The sequence below is a fragment of the Carassius gibelio genome, chromosome A20, assembly GCF_023724105.1.
Source record: "Carassius gibelio isolate Cgi1373 ecotype wild population from Czech Republic chromosome A20, carGib1.2-hapl.c, whole genome shotgun sequence".
NCBI classification, from domain to species: domain Eukaryota; kingdom Metazoa; phylum Chordata; class Actinopteri; order Cypriniformes; family Cyprinidae; genus Carassius; species Carassius gibelio.
This window is the reverse complement of record NC_068390.1, coordinates 20,668,302-20,686,124: the sequence shown is the minus strand read 5'-3', so window position 1 is coordinate 20,686,124 and position 17,823 is coordinate 20,668,302. Positions and strand designations below refer to the sequence as shown.

The 17,823-nt window shown below is 37.9% G+C and overlaps 2 protein-coding genes across 28 annotated transcripts; both read right to left on the bottom strand.

Moving 5' to 3' along the window:
• Positions 1 to 260: 260 nt before the first annotated feature.
• LOC127938346 (uncharacterized) lies at positions 261 to 6,572 on the bottom strand. 27 transcript variants are annotated; one of them, XM_052534912.1, is made up of 13 exons: positions 6,114 to 6,572; positions 5,848 to 5,974; positions 5,338 to 5,440; positions 5,164 to 5,261; positions 5,044 to 5,089; positions 4,412 to 4,506; positions 3,812 to 3,857; positions 3,180 to 3,274; positions 2,580 to 2,625; positions 1,948 to 2,042; positions 1,203 to 1,220; positions 1,015 to 1,113; positions 261 to 647 (listed from the first exon to the last, which is right to left on the bottom strand). In XM_052534912.1, exons 4-12 carry the CDS (start codon positions 5,216 to 5,218, stop codon positions 1,088 to 1,090), a joined length of 522 nt encoding a protein of 173 aa, XP_052390872.1. In that variant the 5' UTR covers positions 5,219 to 5,261; positions 5,338 to 5,440; positions 5,848 to 5,974; positions 6,114 to 6,572; the 3' UTR covers positions 261 to 647; positions 1,015 to 1,087. The 27 variants fall into 27 exon arrangements, with proteins under 27 accessions (XP_052390872.1, XP_052390870.1, XP_052390875.1 ...); XM_052534911.1 differs by lacking the exon at positions 261 to 647 and adding an exon at positions 726 to 826; XM_052534913.1 differs by lacking the exon at positions 261 to 647 and adding an exon at positions 732 to 836 and having other exon boundaries at positions 1,016 to 1,113.
• A 3,155-nt stretch (positions 6,573 to 9,727) lies between these two features.
• Positions 9,728 to 16,720, bottom strand: LOC127938345 (uncharacterized). Its single transcript, XM_052534888.1, has one exon. It carries the CDS (start codon positions 15,226 to 15,228, stop codon positions 9,793 to 9,795), a length of 5,436 nt encoding a protein of 1,811 aa, XP_052390848.1. The 5' UTR covers positions 15,229 to 16,720; the 3' UTR covers positions 9,728 to 9,792.
• Between the last annotated feature and the right edge of the window lie 1,103 nt (positions 16,721 to 17,823).

Genomic DNA, 17,823 nt, shown 5'->3' with positions numbered 1-17,823 from the left:
GTTTCTTTCAATTCCAGGTTTAATAGTACAATGAAATAACCTGAATGCAAAAAAATGACTACTATATCATTTTATCCATTATCATGTATCCTCTATGTAACAGTGTGATATGAATTGTGCTCAGAGATGTCAATTTAAAAAAAAAATACAAAAAAAAAATAATAATATATATAAACAAATTCTACTTAAAACATCTAACGTAGATCAGTAAACAAAAAAAGGACATTGATAGACTACATGAAAGCAAGGACAAAAGTATATTCTAAGTCATCATGTATTTATTGTTCTTTACAAACAATTTACATTGAAAATATTGTGCCTTAAAACCCCAGTGAGCAAGCCAGAAGGCAACAGTGGCAAGGAAAAACTCCCTAAATTAGTGAAGCGGATCATCAGCAGAGAGGTATAGGGAGAAACCTTGGGAGGAACCAGACTCAGCAGGGGCAAGCCATCCTCCTTTGGCTGGCATCCAAGTTTGCTGTACATAGGCCAAATATAATACAAGCCATCCATCCAACATTTCATATAGAATTGTGTTACTTTTGTGGTTATGCATTTGTGATATCTTTGACTATTGACTGCCTGCATCAGTTTAGAGTTTTGCCGGGACATTTTCTGAAGATACTTGAACAATGATTTTGTATTCACTGTAAGAAAGAGAAGCAGAAAAGTTAAGTCAAATTAGTATCAACTTCTGATTAGCAAGCACAAAGGATAATATATTCTCTCTTTTTTTAGTTGTGTGCTTCTTCATAAAAAGGGTTCATAGAGTGGACAATCATTTAATGGATACGGAAGAAGTTTCAACTGTAGCTATTGCAGAAATCTGAAGATACATTCAAGGAACATTAACAAGTTGATTAGAGTTTGCACCACTTAAACATTTTGTAATTTACATAGACCTTACTCTCCACTCAACTTTTGACAGTAGATATTTAGTTGTGATGCACATGTATTCAGTGAAACCATGCAAATGGATAAATTCAGGCTTTGCAGACATACAATTCAACGTACCGTTGTATTGGTTGTGTGCCTCTTCATAAAAACAGTTCATGGAGTGGAGAATCCAATACTGAAGGAGGAAGTTTCACATATGTAGCATATTGCAGAAATCTGAAAATACATTCATGGAAAATTAACAGATTGATAGTGTTTACACAACTCAAACATTGTACAGTTGTCTATGTTAGTTGCACATTCACCTTTTTGGAGTAGTGAACCTGAAAATGTATCAACAGGTGAAAGACTGCTTTAAGAAATGAGTCAATTCGAGTATTGCAGATATATTAATTTACCTTTTGATTGGTTGCGTGCCTCTTCATAAAAACAGTTAATGGAGCGGACAATCATAATGGATAAGGTGGAAGTTTGAAGTGTAACGTATTGCACAAACCTGAAAAATGTATCAACAGGTGAAAGACTTCTTTAAGAAATGAGTCAATTCGAGTATTGCAGATATATGTATTTACCTTTTGATTGGTTGTGTGCCTCTTCATAAAAACAGTTCATGGAGTGGAGAATCATAATGGATAAGGCGGAAGTTTGAAGTGTAACATTGCAGAAATCTGAAAATACAGTCATGGAACATTAACTGACTGATAGTGTTTACACAACTGAAACATTGTACAGATGTCTACGTTTGTTGCATACTCACCTTTTGGGAACAGTGGACAGTAGATATTGGGAATTCATGCACAAACCTGAAAATGTATGAACAGGTGAAAGACTGCTTTAAGAAATGAGTCAGTTCGAGTATTGCAGATATGAATTTACCTTTTGATTGGTTGTGTGCCTCTTCATAAAAACAGTTCATGTAGCGGACAATCATAATGGATAAGGTGGAAGTTTGAAGTGTAACGTATTGCACAAACCTGAAAAATGTATCAACAGGTGAAAGACTGCTTTAAGAAATGAGTCAATTTGAGTATTGCAGATATATTAATTTACCTTTTGATTGGTTGTGTGCCTCTTCATAAAAACCGTTCATGGGGCGGAGAGTCATATTGGAGAAGGAAGTTTGATGTGTAGTAAATTGCAGAAATCTGAAAATACATTCATGGAAAATTAACTTCTTAATTTTGTATGGTTAAATCCTATGTGCCCTCCAGAAGCTTGCGCTCTGCAAGTGAACAACGCCTTGTGGTGCCATCCCAAAGAAATTCAAAATCACTCTCACGGACCTTTTCCTGGACTGTACCCAGCTGGTGGAATGACCTCCCAATCTCAATTCGTACAGCGGAGTCTTTACTCACTTTCAAGAAACATCTAAAGACTCATCTTTTTCGCCTGCACTTAACCTACTAACACCAGTACTTTTCCTTTTCTTGTCTCTTTCATTTAATTAAAAAAAAAAAAAATTATATACACCTGGCTATGCGTTCTATACTAGACTAACTGAGACTTGTCATGGCACTTGTATTCTGTTGTTGTTCTCTTGTTGACCTGACTGCTTCTATTGTTCTCATTTGTAAGTCGCTTTGGATAAAAGCGTCTGCTAAATGATTAAATGTTACATGTTAAACTTCTTGATAATTAAAGTGTTTGCACAACACAAACCATTTAGCAATCTGTACACTCACCTTTTGGGAGTAGTGGACAGGAGATATTGGGTTTTGATGCACAAACCTGAAAAATGTATTAACAGGTGAAAGACTGCTTTAAGAAATGAGTCAGTTTGAGTATTGCAGATATATTAATTTACCTTTTGATTGGTTGCATGCCTCTTCATAAAAACAGTTAATGGAGCGGAGAATCATAATGGATAAGGCGGAAGTTTGAAGTGTAACATTGCAGAAATCTGAAAATACAGTCATGGAACATTAACTGACTGATAGTGTTTTCACAACTGAAACATTGTACAGATGTCTACGTTTGTTGCATACTCACCTTTTGGGAACAGTGGACAGTAGATATTGGGATTTCATGCACAAACCTGAAAATGTATGAACAGGTGAAAGACTGCTTTAAGAAATGAGTCAGTTCGAGTATTGCAGATATGAATTTACCTTTTGATTGGTTGTGTGCCTCTTCATAAAAACAGTTCATGGAGCGGACAATCATAATGGATAAGGTGGAAGTTTGAAGTGTAACGTATTGCACAAACCTGAAAAATGTATCAACAGGTGAAAGACTGCTTTAAGAAATGAGTCAATTTGAGTATTGCAGATATATTAATTTACCTTTTGATTGGTTGTGTGCCTCTTCATAAAAACCGTTCATGGGGCGGAGAGTCATATTGGAGAAGGAAGTTTGATGTGTAGTAAATTGCAGAAATCTGAAAATACATTCATGGAAAATTAACTTCTTAATTTTGTATGGTTAAATCCTATGTGCCCTCCAGAAGCTTGCGCTCTGCAAGTGAACAACGCCTTGTGGTGCCATCCCAAAGAAATTCAAAATCACTCTCACGGACCTTTTCCTGGACTGTGCCCAGCTGGTGGAATGACCTCCCAATCTCAATTCGTACAGCGGAGTCTTTACTCACTTTCAAGAAACATCTAAAGACTCATCTTTTTCGCCTGCACTTAACCTACTAACACCAGTACTTTTCCTTTTCTTGTCTCTTTCATTTAATTAAAAAAAAAAAAAATTATATACACCTGGCTATGCGTTCTATACTAGACTAACTGAGACTTGTCATGGCACTTGTATTCTGTTGTTGTTCTCTTGTTGACCTGACTGCTTCTATTGTTCTCATTTGTAAGTCGCTTTGGATAAAAGCGTCTGCTAAATGATTAAATGTTACATGTTAAACTTCTTGATAATTAAAGTGTTTGCACAACACAAACCATTTAGCAATCTGTACACTCACCTTTTGGGAGTAGTGGACAGGAGATATTGGGTTTTGATGCACAAACCTGAAAAATGTATTAACAGGTGAAAGACTGCTTTAAGAAATGAGTCAGTTTGAGTATTGCAGATATATTAATTTACCTTTTGATTGGTTGCATGCCTCTTCATAAAAACAGTTAATGGAGCGGAGAATCATAATGGATAAGGCGGAAGTTTGAAGTGTAACATTGCAGAAATCTGAAAATACAGTCATGGAACATTAACTGACTGATAGTGTTTTCACAACTGAAACATTGTACAGATGTCTACGTTTGTTGCATACTCACCTTTTGGGAACAGTGGACAGTAGATATTGGGATTTCATGCACAAACCTGAAAATGTATGAACAGGTGAAAGACTGCTTTAAGAAATGAGTCAGTTCGAGTATTGCAGATATGAATTTACCTTTTGATTGGTTGTGTGCCTCTTCATAAAAACAGTTCATGGAGCGGACAATCATAATGGATAAGGTGGAAGTTTGAAGTGTAACGTATTGCACAAACCTGAAAAATGTATCAACAGGTGAAAGACTGCTTTAAGAAATGAGTCAATTTGAGTATTGCAGATATATTAATTTACCTTTTGATTGGTTGTGTGCCTCTTCATAAAAACCGTTCATGGGGCGGAGAGTCATATTGGAGAAGGAAGTTTGATGTTTAGTAAATTGCAGAAATCTGAAAATACATTCATGGAAAATTAACTTCTTAATTTTGTATGGTTAAATCCTATGTGCCCTCCAGAAGCTTGCGCTCTGCAAGTGAACAACGCCTTGTGGTGCCATCCCAAAGAAATTCAAAATCACTCTCACGGACCTTTTCCTGGACTGTGCCCAGCTGGTGGAATGACCTCCCAATCTCAATTCGTACAGCGGAGTCTTTACTCACTTTCAAGAAACATCTAAAGACTCATCTTTTTCGCCTGCACTTAACCTACTAACACCAGTACTTTTCCTTTTCTTGTCTCTTTCATTTAATTAAAAAAAAAAAAAATTATATACACCTGGCTATGCGTTCTATACTAGACTAACTGAGACTTGTCATGGCACTTGTATTCTGTTGTTGTTCTCTTGTTGACCTGACTGCTTCTATTGTTCTCATTTGTAAGTCGCTTTGGATAAAAGCGTCTGCTAAATGATTAAATGTTACATGTTAAACTTCTTGATAATTAAAGTGTTTGCACAACACAAACCATTTAGCAATCTGTACACTCACCTTTTGGGAGTAGTGGACAGGAGATATTGGGTTTTGATGCACAAACCTGAAAAATGTATTAACAGGTGAAAGACTGCTTTAAGAAATGAGTCAATTCGAGTATTGCAGATATGAATTTACCTTTTGATTGGTTGTGTGCCTCTTCATAAAAACAGTTCATGGAGCGGACAATCATAATGGATAAGGTGGAAGTTTGAAGTGTAACGTATTGCACAAAGCTGAAAAATGTATCAACAGGTGAAAGACTGCTTTAAGAAATGAGTCAATTTGAGTATTGCAGATATATTAATTTACCTTTTGATTGGTTGTGTGCCTCTTCATAAAAACAGTTCATGGCGTAGAAAAATCAAATATAGGATAAGGAGGAAGTTGCAAATATGTAGTGTATTGCAGAAATCTGAAAATACATTCATGGAACATTAACAGCTTGATAAAGTGTTTGCACATCTGAAACATTTAGTGAAATATGTAGACATCTGCGCACTTTCCTTTGACACTAGTTAGTGAGACTTGATGCACAAACCTGAAAATAGATTGCTATTAGGTGAAACAGTGCCTGAACAAATTAGTCAGTTTTATTCTGACACTACTACATTTACATCAGTTGTTTTCTTCATTAAGAAAGTTATTGAGGTACATAATTATGTGTTGGATGGAGTACAGAATCTCTTGTATGGGAGAAAATCTGACTTGTGCATTTCATACGTCTAAAAAGATGACTTGCAGATGTGCTTGCATATAGTTGATGAATTTAACCATGCCTTTATTCTGCTTGTGTAATCATGCACAACTGAGTCTACTTACCAATTTTGTGTTGTTCTATTGACTTAATTGTAATATTAGGAGACAAATGGATGGATGCAGGCAGTCTTTGTGGATGCTTCCTATAATGTTTGGAAGCATCCATTATGATTTGGATGGCTTAGAATGACTGAAATTAGATTATGGATTAAATGTCAGTTAAAAATAACTCTCAAAACTGAGAATTTAAGCAGAATTAAAATAATAATAATAATAATAATAATAATAATAAAGCATTAAGATGATTACAAAGTAAATACTACAGTTACCTTGGCTGGGTGAAGCTTACTAGCTCAAGAAAGAAGAGCAATTATGGGAGATGTTGGGTTGAAAATGATGATCACTTGTTTGAATTACAGGCTGGATTAACTGGACTCTGACCATGTTGGTATCTCAGGATAGAGCTCATATCGTATGGACACAAAAACAGAACAGACAATACAGTGATACAATTCTCACTTCAGAGTTTTGCATTGATAAAATGGATTACCTTCAGATAATACTTCAATCATAACATGGAACAGCTGTACATATTCAACTGATGGATCGTTATAAGAGTTATTCATTTAGATATAGATAGACTTAGAACATACCGTCTCCAGTTGTACACTTGCCCTGCAGTTGTATGCCAGTTGGAAGCTCAGGATGAACATTGAACAAGTAAGAGCACAGACAAGAAACAAATAATGCAGGTTATACAGATTTCATTACATAATCACACACATTAATTTTTACCTCAGTGAAATAAGGACTGCTTGGTGGTAACTGTAATACGTTTGCACAATTTCAACAGAGACATTTTCTGCATCTTTAACATAGACATGGTCTATCAGTGTACCTTTTTCAGTGGTAGGGTGTTGCACATGTTGACTGTATCCATGTAGTTCCATTAGTGTACCAATTGTAGATGATGTCAAGATGTCCTCATTGAAGTCTCCCATAATCACTTTCTTTCCTGACTGTTTCTCCAGCTCATCAATAACATGCAACATATTTTGTCGAAACAGATTAAGTGGATATGAATTAGGTCTGTACAGCAAAGCAGCATTCAAACTTAGATGTGGAACTGCAAAGTATAGACATTCCAAGTTACAAGGTTCTGGAACCCTGACATTAAAATGAATGCTTTCACAACAGAATAGTCCAACTCCACCTCCTCTTTGTAGTTTTAAATCAGTGAAAAGTGGAGTACTGTTGTCATAACATTTAGCTCTTGGATTGCTCTTAAAAACAAATCCTGGAATCTGTACTTGGTCTTCAACTTTTAGCCACGTTTCAGTTAAACAGATGCAATCTGCATTCATTATCTGTCTGTGAACTTGAAGATCTTGAACATGAGCTCGAAGACTTTGTACATTATGAAGAGCAATTGTAAACACGCCAGGTGTCTTTACAAAACTGTAATTTTCTAAAGCAAGTCGGGGCATGTTTTTCATAGCGGAGTCAATTTTCTCATTACAATATATGACAGAGTCTTTGAAGTTATTAATTATTAGTCCATCGAGGGTTCTCACACGACTCAGTGCAACGTATGCTTGTCCCGGAGAAAATACCTTGTCAAGTGAGACGACCGCTTTATCTACTGTGAGTCCTTGCACTTTATGAACGGTGCATGCCCATGCCAATTTAAGTGGAAACTGATGTCTCAAACCACCATCGTTTGACACTTGATCTTCTTCCACTTCAATAACAGTAGAATTTGGAGAATATTTCTGTCGCAGCTTCGATCTCTGAACTTTACCAACATTTGGATCATCAAATTCAACATGGATAGCTGATGGGAAGTCATCTTCATCATCATCACGTCTTTGTTTTCTGCTTATGTGGACAACTGTGCCACAGGCTCCATTGACAAGTCCATCAGAAACATCAACATTTTTCCTAAGCATTACTCTGGCACCAACACCCAAGGAAACACATTTGTCCAAACAGGAGTTGAAAACTTTTGTATGAAATCCAACTTTCCTTTCTATTCTTCCAGTTTCTGGATTTCTAGCAAAGTCTCTAGCGTGAATAGTGATTGCCTCAGGACAACGCTCATTAAGTTTCTGTATATTGTACTCATCTACCTGAGCATTTGTAGGGAATATATGAATAGCGTCGCATTCTTCACCAGTTTCACGTTGCTTCAACATGTTGATGTCATTTGGGCTTAGAGTTTCGTTCTTTTTATGAACTCTCAGACGATTTAACATTTCAGCAAAAGATGCATCTTGTTGCCTGACAACTTGTGTTAGTTCAGCAATTTCAAAGTTGGTATCCCAAAGATTCACTCCTTTTGGATCAACGTACAGGGGAATTCCCTTGACTGGGGGTAGCTGATAAAAATCACCAACACAGACCAAACTGACTCTTCCAAAAATTGAGTAGTCACCAGTTTGCTTAATTTGTCTCAATCTACCATGAACATAAGACAAAAGGTGATGGTCAACCATAGACACCTCATCAATGATCAGAATCTGCAAACCTCCCAGTTTTGCACGCAGTGAATTGATTTTGTCATCACCTAGGGGCTGATATGGCAGTTTGACATTGGCACCTATGGAAAAGGTATTATGGATTGTAGAAGCACCAATTTGAAAACTGGCCACTCCGGTTGACGCAGTTAAAATCACACTTTTATCATCAGGGTTTTCGGACAGCTGAGCTAAAAGTCTGGTAGATTCATAGTAGATCGCTTTGATCAAATGACTCTTGCCTGTGCCTGCTCCACCAGTGACAAACAAGTGAAATGGTTCAGGGTTTTCACCAAGAAGTTTCTCTAAACACCATTTCCGTACTTTGTAAAAGATTGCAGATTGTTGTGCATTTAATGATCGCTGTAAACATAATGCCTCTTCTCTAGACATTCCAGCCTGATTGGTTTCAATACTGTATGGAGTTCGAGGGTTCGCTACAAGATCTGGAATAGAACACTCAGAATCATCTTCATCAGGAATTGTATTACTCTTCCTTAGTTCTAAGCATTCATGACGTTCCTTTTCAGTTTCAGGACATAACGCAGCCCAAGCATCTTCCAAATCAACACCTTGCTCCAAAAGCTGTTGAGCTCGATCAATTTTGTCACTTTCCTTTTCAAAGAGTGCTCGATTAGCATCAACAATACATTTGACTTGCGTCACATTTCTCCCACATTTCACAGCACCACTGTTGTAGAATTGCTCATAAGTGGTAAAACTCTCAGGCTTGAGCTGACAATCTTCATAATGTGGCAAGAAAAGTTGCAACAATGAATGAAAGTACTTTTCTGGATCTTTTTTGGGAGAAAATCTCGGATATCGAACAACAGCAGGGTCAGTTCGAGTTCTCTTCATCATATAACCACAGTCGTTGTTAAGCTTGATCACCTTGTCTTCAGAAGACTTTTTTTGTGAAGAAACCTCCGATTTTGACAAGATCCTGTTTTCAGAGCAAAAACTTGCAAGACATTGGATCTCAAACTCTTCCGTGTTTGGCCTATTCTTGTATCGGTCAACCAGACTAGTCATCCAAAAGCTAGCTTCTTCACCAGACTGATCAACTTTGTTTTTGATGACACGAAGAGGCAAACTCATCTTTACAGGATTCAATCCAATTGGAATAAACTGGACTTTACGAGAACATTCCTTCAAGTGCATACCGGTCAGACGATAAACAGCCTCTTGAGCAGAAACTTCTCTGTTGTGAAGATATACACTACCAAGCATCTTTAGTGATGATCTCGCTTCAAGGTTTCCATTCATGGCTTCATTTTGCGCACGTTGCAGCAACAATCCCATTTCTTGTTCTGCTTTTGTGATGTAACTGATAATGTAAACCACTACGGAGTAAGCATCAGTGACGTACTGGATATCCATGTTGCCTTGCCAGGCACGCAGTAAATGTTTATTATACTGGTTCACCCAGGCGTCTTTTGGACTTCTTTTAAGGACAACGGATTTCTTTTTGGAACACTGTGCATACACTTTCTCAGAGAGCTTGGTTAATACCAATGGATTCAAAAAATGCATCAGTTGAGTCATAATCCATATCAGAAGCTGTTAAAGCCTTTTTCACTTTTTCTAAAACTGTATGTGCAGTATCTTTTCCGTCACCGCTTTTCAAATCGTCTCGACTACCACCTCTTGTAATAAAGGTACGGCTTGATGGGGGTCGTGGAAAATTAAATCTGCAAACTGTCTTTTTCTTACGACATGTCTTTGAATGTCTGACACTGTGCTTCTGAACACCGTTGACAATCTCAAACAGTTCGGTTTCATCCTCGCTTGGGGTCTCACAAGTGATGTAACGATCAATGAAAGTAGCAACCAAACCATCGTTTTCTTCATTGTCTTCATTTAACGTTGGGGCATTTTCAACCCAAAACAGACAGTGAACATGAGGAGATCCACGCTGTTGAAACTCTACACGATAAAAGTAATCTACTATCTTGCCGATCGGTTGAGCTGAAGACATGATTACATCTCTCAGAAAACAATGCCATCTATGATCAAACATTCTTGCAGCAGTCACTGGGTTTCGTCTAATCAATCCACATTTTTCAGACCAGTCAAGTTCATCTGCTTTCACATTTTTCCCTTCTAGTTTGATTATAGTACTAATCATTTCTGGCCATCTGAGATCCGCAGAACTAAAGGATGCAAAGAAAGTTGGAATACCTAGCTGTCTTACAAGTGCAAAAAGGTCCTTTTGAGTAGACTGCCAATATGGAGGTGTTCCACGGATTGGTCTCAAAAACTTGTATCCTTCATCAAAATTCAAGATTTTAGATAACGAGTCTGGGTTCGTTAGCACATCTGATGTCACTTCAGTCAACAAACTCTTCTCACATCCTTTGCGCAAAGCAATTGAAACATTGGATACAACTTGATCAATCTCCGACAGATACTGTGCATAGAAAATGAAGTCTGTGCTTCGTGCAAAACGTCCATCCGCATTGAGGATTCTTGCATTCAAGTATCTCGACAATGTTATTTTTACCTCCCTCTTATCATGGAATGTTGGACTACCAGTTGGATACAGAACAGGGAAACATTTTGCTTCGTTAGACCTATCGGATAACAAACTAACAGGACTGTTACCTTCAGCAGGTGCCAGATTTAATACATCCTGGAAATGCTGATCAATTACTTCTGAACCGATGTCCACAGGTTGCAATGACGTATCTGACAAAAGACCACTTTGCTCTTTGATGTAGGTAAGGTCTTCCTCTTGCTGTTCATCAAGGTCATTTTCGTCAATCTTTTCAACTACATCTTGTTGCTCCATTTCATCCACAACATTTTCTTCTGGTTCGTTCAAAGAGCTGATCCACTGCTGATTAATCTCCACATCACTGAACCACTTATTGAACTGGATTAAATATTTCAGAGCATTTCGAACACGATCAGTGTGTACATACTTATACTCATAATGCCCTTTGTAGGTTAACTTCCGTTTCAGTTTGATCCTTATCATCTTGTCATCACATTCATTTCGTGGAAGGATATTGGAAACATCTGTGGCATTAACTGGGACGCACACTACAGGGCCATGGCATCCATGTTGCTTACCACGAGGAAGGCACAGTAATTTCATAAAAGGAATATTACGTGCAATGAGATGTTGTTCCAAAGAGTTGAGGCATTTCAGCTGATTTGGAACGTCCACCAAATGCATGTTGTTAGCAACGCTCTCTTCGGGCAGTTGTCCACAAAGGATTTTTCGATGACACGTTAGACAGATCCATAATTTGCACCCTGAGGAATGAGCAGAAGATCCTTCACACTTTTGATCACAGATATGAACATACCTGGTTGTGATGCATCTTCTCCCCAAAGCAGCAACTTTAACACCTTTGTCTTCATAGCAGTGTCTTCTACATTCAACAACCTGCTTTCTGAAAAGTAAACGGTGACAGACACAGCACACAAACTCTGGACCACTACTAATTTCTTGTCTAAAATGATCAATAGCAACATCAATGTCTTGTTGTTCCTTCTTTCTTGCATACCTTTCACAACCTTTTTGTATTTTACTCACACGAAAGGTCACATCTTTATGGTATTTCATTATGGAATACTTAGCCATTTTAACTTTAAAGGCTGGATTCTGAATGTTTCTACTCTTTGAATACTCACGCACTCTTGCTTTGAAGGCCATGTTTTGCAGATATTTTTTCTTTGAATACTCACATACATTTGCCTGAAAAGATACATTATATTTATATTTCAATCGAGAATACTGGCAAACACGTTTTTGGAACTGAAAATTGCTCAAGTACTTGGCCTTAGAACGCTCACACTTTGATTTACGAACATCAACATTTTTTAGATATTGGTCACGAAGAATTCCCTTTTTTCTCTCTCTGTAATATCTATCCCTACAATATTTAGTTTTGTCGGATTCAATTTTTTTCCCCCTGTAAACGGTATCATCAGAATATTTTCTTTTGGCATACTCAATTTTGTATTGTCTATAATAAGGGTCGTTACCATATTTTAACCTGTCATGCTTCAGCTTTTTTTGTCTGTACTCACAGTCGTTGCGATATCTCTCCCGATGTCTTTTGGTGGGACAACATTCTGCAGCATCGCTTACCTTTCTCTTACGCAGACATGGTTTGCTGACCTCATTTGACATCACATTTCCACATGCTCCTGCACAAACAGAATCTCGATCCCTGTGCTTAACACATGTCACAACTTCATAATGATTACGGTTACAGTGTTTCAGATAAATTGCATTCTGAGTGGATGCCTCTCCGGTAGGTTTGTGTGCATTCCATCGGCCGTCATTAAAAGTCATTATGGTGGTTTTGAATAGATCGGCCGCAACAAATATGTCAATTTCGGTTACCCATGAGCCAGAATAAAACATTCTAGATCGTGTCAGATAATCCTCTGCTGAAGAATACTCACTTCTCACGTACCTCTCAAACAGCAGAGTATTCATCTTTAGATGTTTCACAACTGCACGGCGAACCTTCAAGTGTTTCTCTTCACTTCCACATATCACATGTGCCAACGATCTGAAAAAGCAGTTACCGTCTGGTTTAATGGTCTTTGTCTGACACGGAGCTGAAATGGGACCAAAGTTTATGACATTATGGTCACTGTTATCATTGGACATTTGTATGAGCTCACATAAAACTTGCTTCTCATTATGTGTTAAGGGAGAAAAAAAGACATCTGGAACTGAAACATCAGTGATCATCAAATCATCGGTTATAACAGTTTCAGCGTGGGATTTTGTAACCCGTTTACCTGACAGCTCAATGTGCTTTTCTTTCCTCAATCTTTTACCTTTACTTGGCAACACATTAGAGGCTGTCTGTGTTGGAAGGTTAGGGTTTCTCACATCTGCAACTTCATCCACAGGTACTGGATAATCAGGGGTCTTTGGCTCAGTCTTCACAGATTCACGTACCTTTGGTATGCGTTTTAAGACATCACTGTAGAGGGCTTTACCGGAAGAGCATGGGAAACCGCTGCTGCCTGCTTCTTGCAGCGGATCAGACACTTCTGCATCTGCATGAACCAAAACTCCAGTTATCTCAAATGGTGGCTCAGGTACCCCAAACAACTGTGCCATGTCATTGATATAGTCGTACAGAGACTCTATGGTACGGTGATAGACTACACAACTTGTGTCTGTCCTGATGGCATGAGAGTCAACGACTGCATACCATGACCCCTGCTTAATAACTGCAGATGTGTTGGCACAAATGGTTAACAAGAAAGCATCAGCACTCAGTAGAGTTTGCTGAAGGGCTACATCAAGTGGCATGGCTACAGCGCTTATGGCTTGGTCATACTCGTGGTACTCATTGACATTAACAAAACCAGTCAGAGACGGAGCGTACTCGATGGAAAATGTAGTATTACCCAACATGTGTCTCCTCGGTAATTCATGGACTGCAATGTAATTCCTACCCTTGACTTCTCTATCTTTTATGTTACCATGTTTTCTTAGAGACTCGTAAAGACGTGTTCCTTCAACCAAGACACCGTCCAGATCTTGTGTAGTCCACGTCAGCACATTCTTCAGCTTGCTTTTCAACACTGCCGTGAGACCGATGGCGCCACACTGCCTGTTGCGTGAATCTCCAAAGCGGGCATCAGCTTGATCAAAAGACCCTCTTAGCATGGATTTCTGTGGAAAATCACAACAAGCACTCAAAGCACTTTCATGGCAAATTACAGGAATGTTTTGTTCAGTTTGGATAGGTTTTTTCATGGATTTTAGTTGGGTTTTCATGGGGTGCTTCATCTGGTGTTGCCGGGGTTTGCCAGAGTCTACTTGAAAATCAGATGGCCTTACCCCAGTCTTTACGGATTCACAGACCTTGGGTGAGCGTTTTAATACTTCACTGTAAAGGGCTTTACCAGACGTGGATGGAAAACTGGAATCACCAAAGCGGGCATCAGCTTGATTAAAAGAACCTTTTAGCACTGCTTTCTGTGGAGAATCAGCGCACACATTTAAAGTGTTCAAAGCATTCGCATTCAATTTTGATGGGATAGCAAACCTTTCTTCAGATTCTCTGGAACTATGAGATTGATCAGACCTGTGGAAATTTGGGTTGTTTTCTGATAGTTTGTTGGAAGTATATGAGATTTCATGAGAAGTAAATGAGATTTCATGAGAAGTAAATGAGATTGTATAGTTATCCAATGAACGGGTTCGCTCATTGGTTGGTGCTCGCTTTCTTTTAAGAGGGAGCGGTGCAGCCTCTACCCCAATTGGATTCACAGGGAGGGGTGGAACCTGTTGAGGGGTGGTTTCTACACGATGGCAAAAACCGCCTATTTTTTTACGAGGATGTGGCATAACCTCGGCTCGACTTATTTTAAGAGGGAGCGTATTTGCCTCTACCCCAATCGCGCCCACAGGGAGGGGTGGAACCTGTTGAGGGGTGGTTTCTACACGATGGCAAAACCGACCTTTTTTTATACGAGGATGTGGCATAACCTCGGCTCGACTTGTTTTAAGAGGGAGCGTTTTTGCCTCTACCCCAATTGTACCCACAGGGAGGGGTGGAACCTGTTGAGGGGTGGTTTCTACACGATGGCAAAACCGGCCTTTTTTTTTACAAGGAGTGGGCATAACCTTGGCTTGACTTATTTTGAGAGGAAGCGTCGCAGCCTCTTTCCCGTTTGTTTTTGCAGGACAGGGTGGAACCTGCTGGGTGGGGCCAGGATTACAACTGCCGGAGCAGTCGGCCATTTTTTTACGAGGAAGCGGCGTTACCTCGGCCTTGTATGTTTTAAGAGGTGGTCGTGCAGCCTCTGCCCTTTTTTTAAGAGGAAGGGGTGGAAACTCTGCTTCAGTTATTTTAAGAGGAAGCGGTGCAGCCTCTGTACTTGCACATCGCTGTGCATATAGCCGTTTGGCTATTGTCGACCTCTTCGTTGGTCGCGGCATCTGTGAACACGGAAATAGAATTACTACATGTACTTCTCAATTCTTAAAGCATCAGAACCTGATTACACTGTAGCTATTCAAACGGTTCAAATGATTAACATAAAAATGTGATGTACTAACATTAACAGGAATGGAAAGAGAATAAGAAATGTTTCTTAATTAAAATATCAATGCAAGATTTTGTGACCAGCAACATATTCACATAAGCCCTTGACAAGACACAAGTACTGATTAATATCTTAACACTGCCCAGCACACATGGATACGGTCTTAATTTTGCTATGAAAAAAGCAAGCATTTAACTTCAACTCGCAGTCTATAACCAGTGCACCACCACACAAAAGAAAAAGATACATTTGTCAGCTATGGTTTGTTATACATTTAAATGTACTTTAGCAGTATATTCTAAACAATGTTTGACTTACCTCGCAGTCTTTGACCAATGTGCCACCACACGTGAAAGAAAAGGCATACTTGCCAGCTATGCTTTGTTATACATTTAAACATTTACTTCAGCAGTATATTTTAAATTGTTTTTTTAAATGGTTACAAAAAGTTGAATTACCTTAGCTCGCAGTCTAGAACCAGTGCACCACCACACATAGAAGAAAAAGGTACACTTGTCAGCCAGGCTTTGTTATACATTTAAACACTTACTTCAGCAGTATGTTCTAAATGCAAGTTCAAAAATTGACATACCTCAACTCAGTCTTTTCCCATTGTACCAGCACATGCAAAAAAGTAGTGTGATAGTTAGGAATTTTAAGAACTTCATTTCACACATTTAAAAATTATATGGAAATTATAAAAGGTTACCTTAACTCACACTTATCCATTCACCAGCACACATAAGTATTGTTTAGCATATTCAATTTACACCTTTCACAAAAAAATTTTCAAAGCTAAAACTTTCAACTATCACTTAAGGAGACAATTTTTCAAGAAAATCTCATCAACAGGAATGAAAACAACAGAATAAAGAAACGTTTCTTAAAATATCCATGCAAGATTTTATAATGACCAGCAACATAATTATTCACATAAGCCCTTGACAAGACAAGTACTGATGATATCTTAAGACTGCCCAGCACACATGGATACGGTCTTAATTTTGCTATAAAAAAAAAAAAAAAAAAAAAAAAAAAAGCATTTAACTTGTGTCAACTCGCAGTCTATAACCAGTGCACCACCACACACACACACACACACACACACACACAAAAGGTATACTTGTCAGGCATGCTAGGTTATACATTTCACAGTAGATTCTAAATTCTTTAATAGTTACAAAAAGTTGCCTTACCTCAGCTCGCAGTCTTTAACCAGTGCACCATCACACACAAAAAAATACACTTGTCAGGCATGCTTTGTTATGCATTGAAACATTTACTTCAGCAGAATATTCCAAATTATTTTTAAATGGTTACAAAAAGATGCCTTACCTCAGCTCACAGTCTTTAACCAGTGCACCACCACACACACACACACAAAAGGTATACTTGTCAGGCATGCTTTGTTATACATTTACTTCAGCAGTATATTCTAAGTGCATTTTAATAAAGTTTGAAAAGTTTGACATGCCTCAACTGTCTTTTACCAGTGTACCAGCACATGCAAGAAAGAAGAGTGATAAGTTTTAAGAAATTAACATACATTTAAAAAGTACAATCAAATTATTTTTACATATACAAGAATTATAAAGGTTACCTCAACTCACTCTTGTTAATACACCAGCACACATAAAAAGAAGAAAGTATTGTTTAGCATATATTCAAATTACACATTTCACAAAAAAATAAAATAAATAACTTTCACAGTTAAATAAACTCTTTATTAAACTATCAATTAATGAGACCATTTTCAATAAAATATAGTGTAGACTACGAAGACTAAATTACTTTGTTTAAATAATTTGCAAACAATCTGAATCAGAATTACTAAACTCTTGTGCGTCGCTTTTCCAAAAACACACAAAATCCCTAATATTAAACATTAAATTACCTTCCAATAAAATCCAGAATTGTATTACATATCAAACAATAGACTACCATAATAAGAAAACTAATTAAAGTAAAGAGAAAACACTTAAAATGAGTTGGCACTTTGAACACTTGGTCATTACAAAAAACAAACAAAATGAACATATTAAACACTTCAGCAAAAAATCCACAATCCAAACTAAGAAGAAATAATTAACACACAGACACTTTTAAAACAAACGTACCTTCTGTAGAAAAAACAGATAAACTGAGCAGCACATGCTCTCTCCCTGATATACTGTCAATTTAAGACCAGGTGCAGCTTGATTAATTGGTTAGCACGTGGTCTGATGCTTTTGTGAACATTCTCACACCTTAACCTCTCTTATGTGGCTTATCAAATGTGTGTCAACTAATGTGGCTCTCTCTGTTAAGGCACTGGTCCCAAACCTGAGAGGTCGTGGGATCGAATCCGGGGTGGGTAAGGTTGATCCGATGTAAGTCTTTTTTTGGCCATTTTGCTTCGTCCCGCTCCTTGTTAGTTGCTATTAAGCTAATTAAGTGTTTCCGTTTAAACGCTACTCCTCCTTCAAAAGTGTTTTGATTTTTCTGAAAT

Coding starts and splice junctions, on each gene's coding strand:
- LOC127938346 (XM_052534890.1), bottom strand. CDS start 5,218: ATGATTGTCCGCTCCATGAACTGTTTTTATGAAGAGGCACACAACCAA. Junction 4,507..5,043: donor CTGTCCACTACTCCCAAAAG/GTGAGTGTACAG, acceptor ATGTATTTTCAG/ATTTCTGCAATTTACTAAAC. Junction 2,626..3,179: donor GGCACACAACCAATCAAAAG/GTAAATTAATAT, acceptor TACATTTTTCAG/GTTTGTGCATCAAAACCCAA.
- LOC127938345 (XM_052534888.1), bottom strand. CDS start 15,228: ATGCCGCGACCAACGAAGAGGTCGACAATAGCCAAACGGCTATATGCA.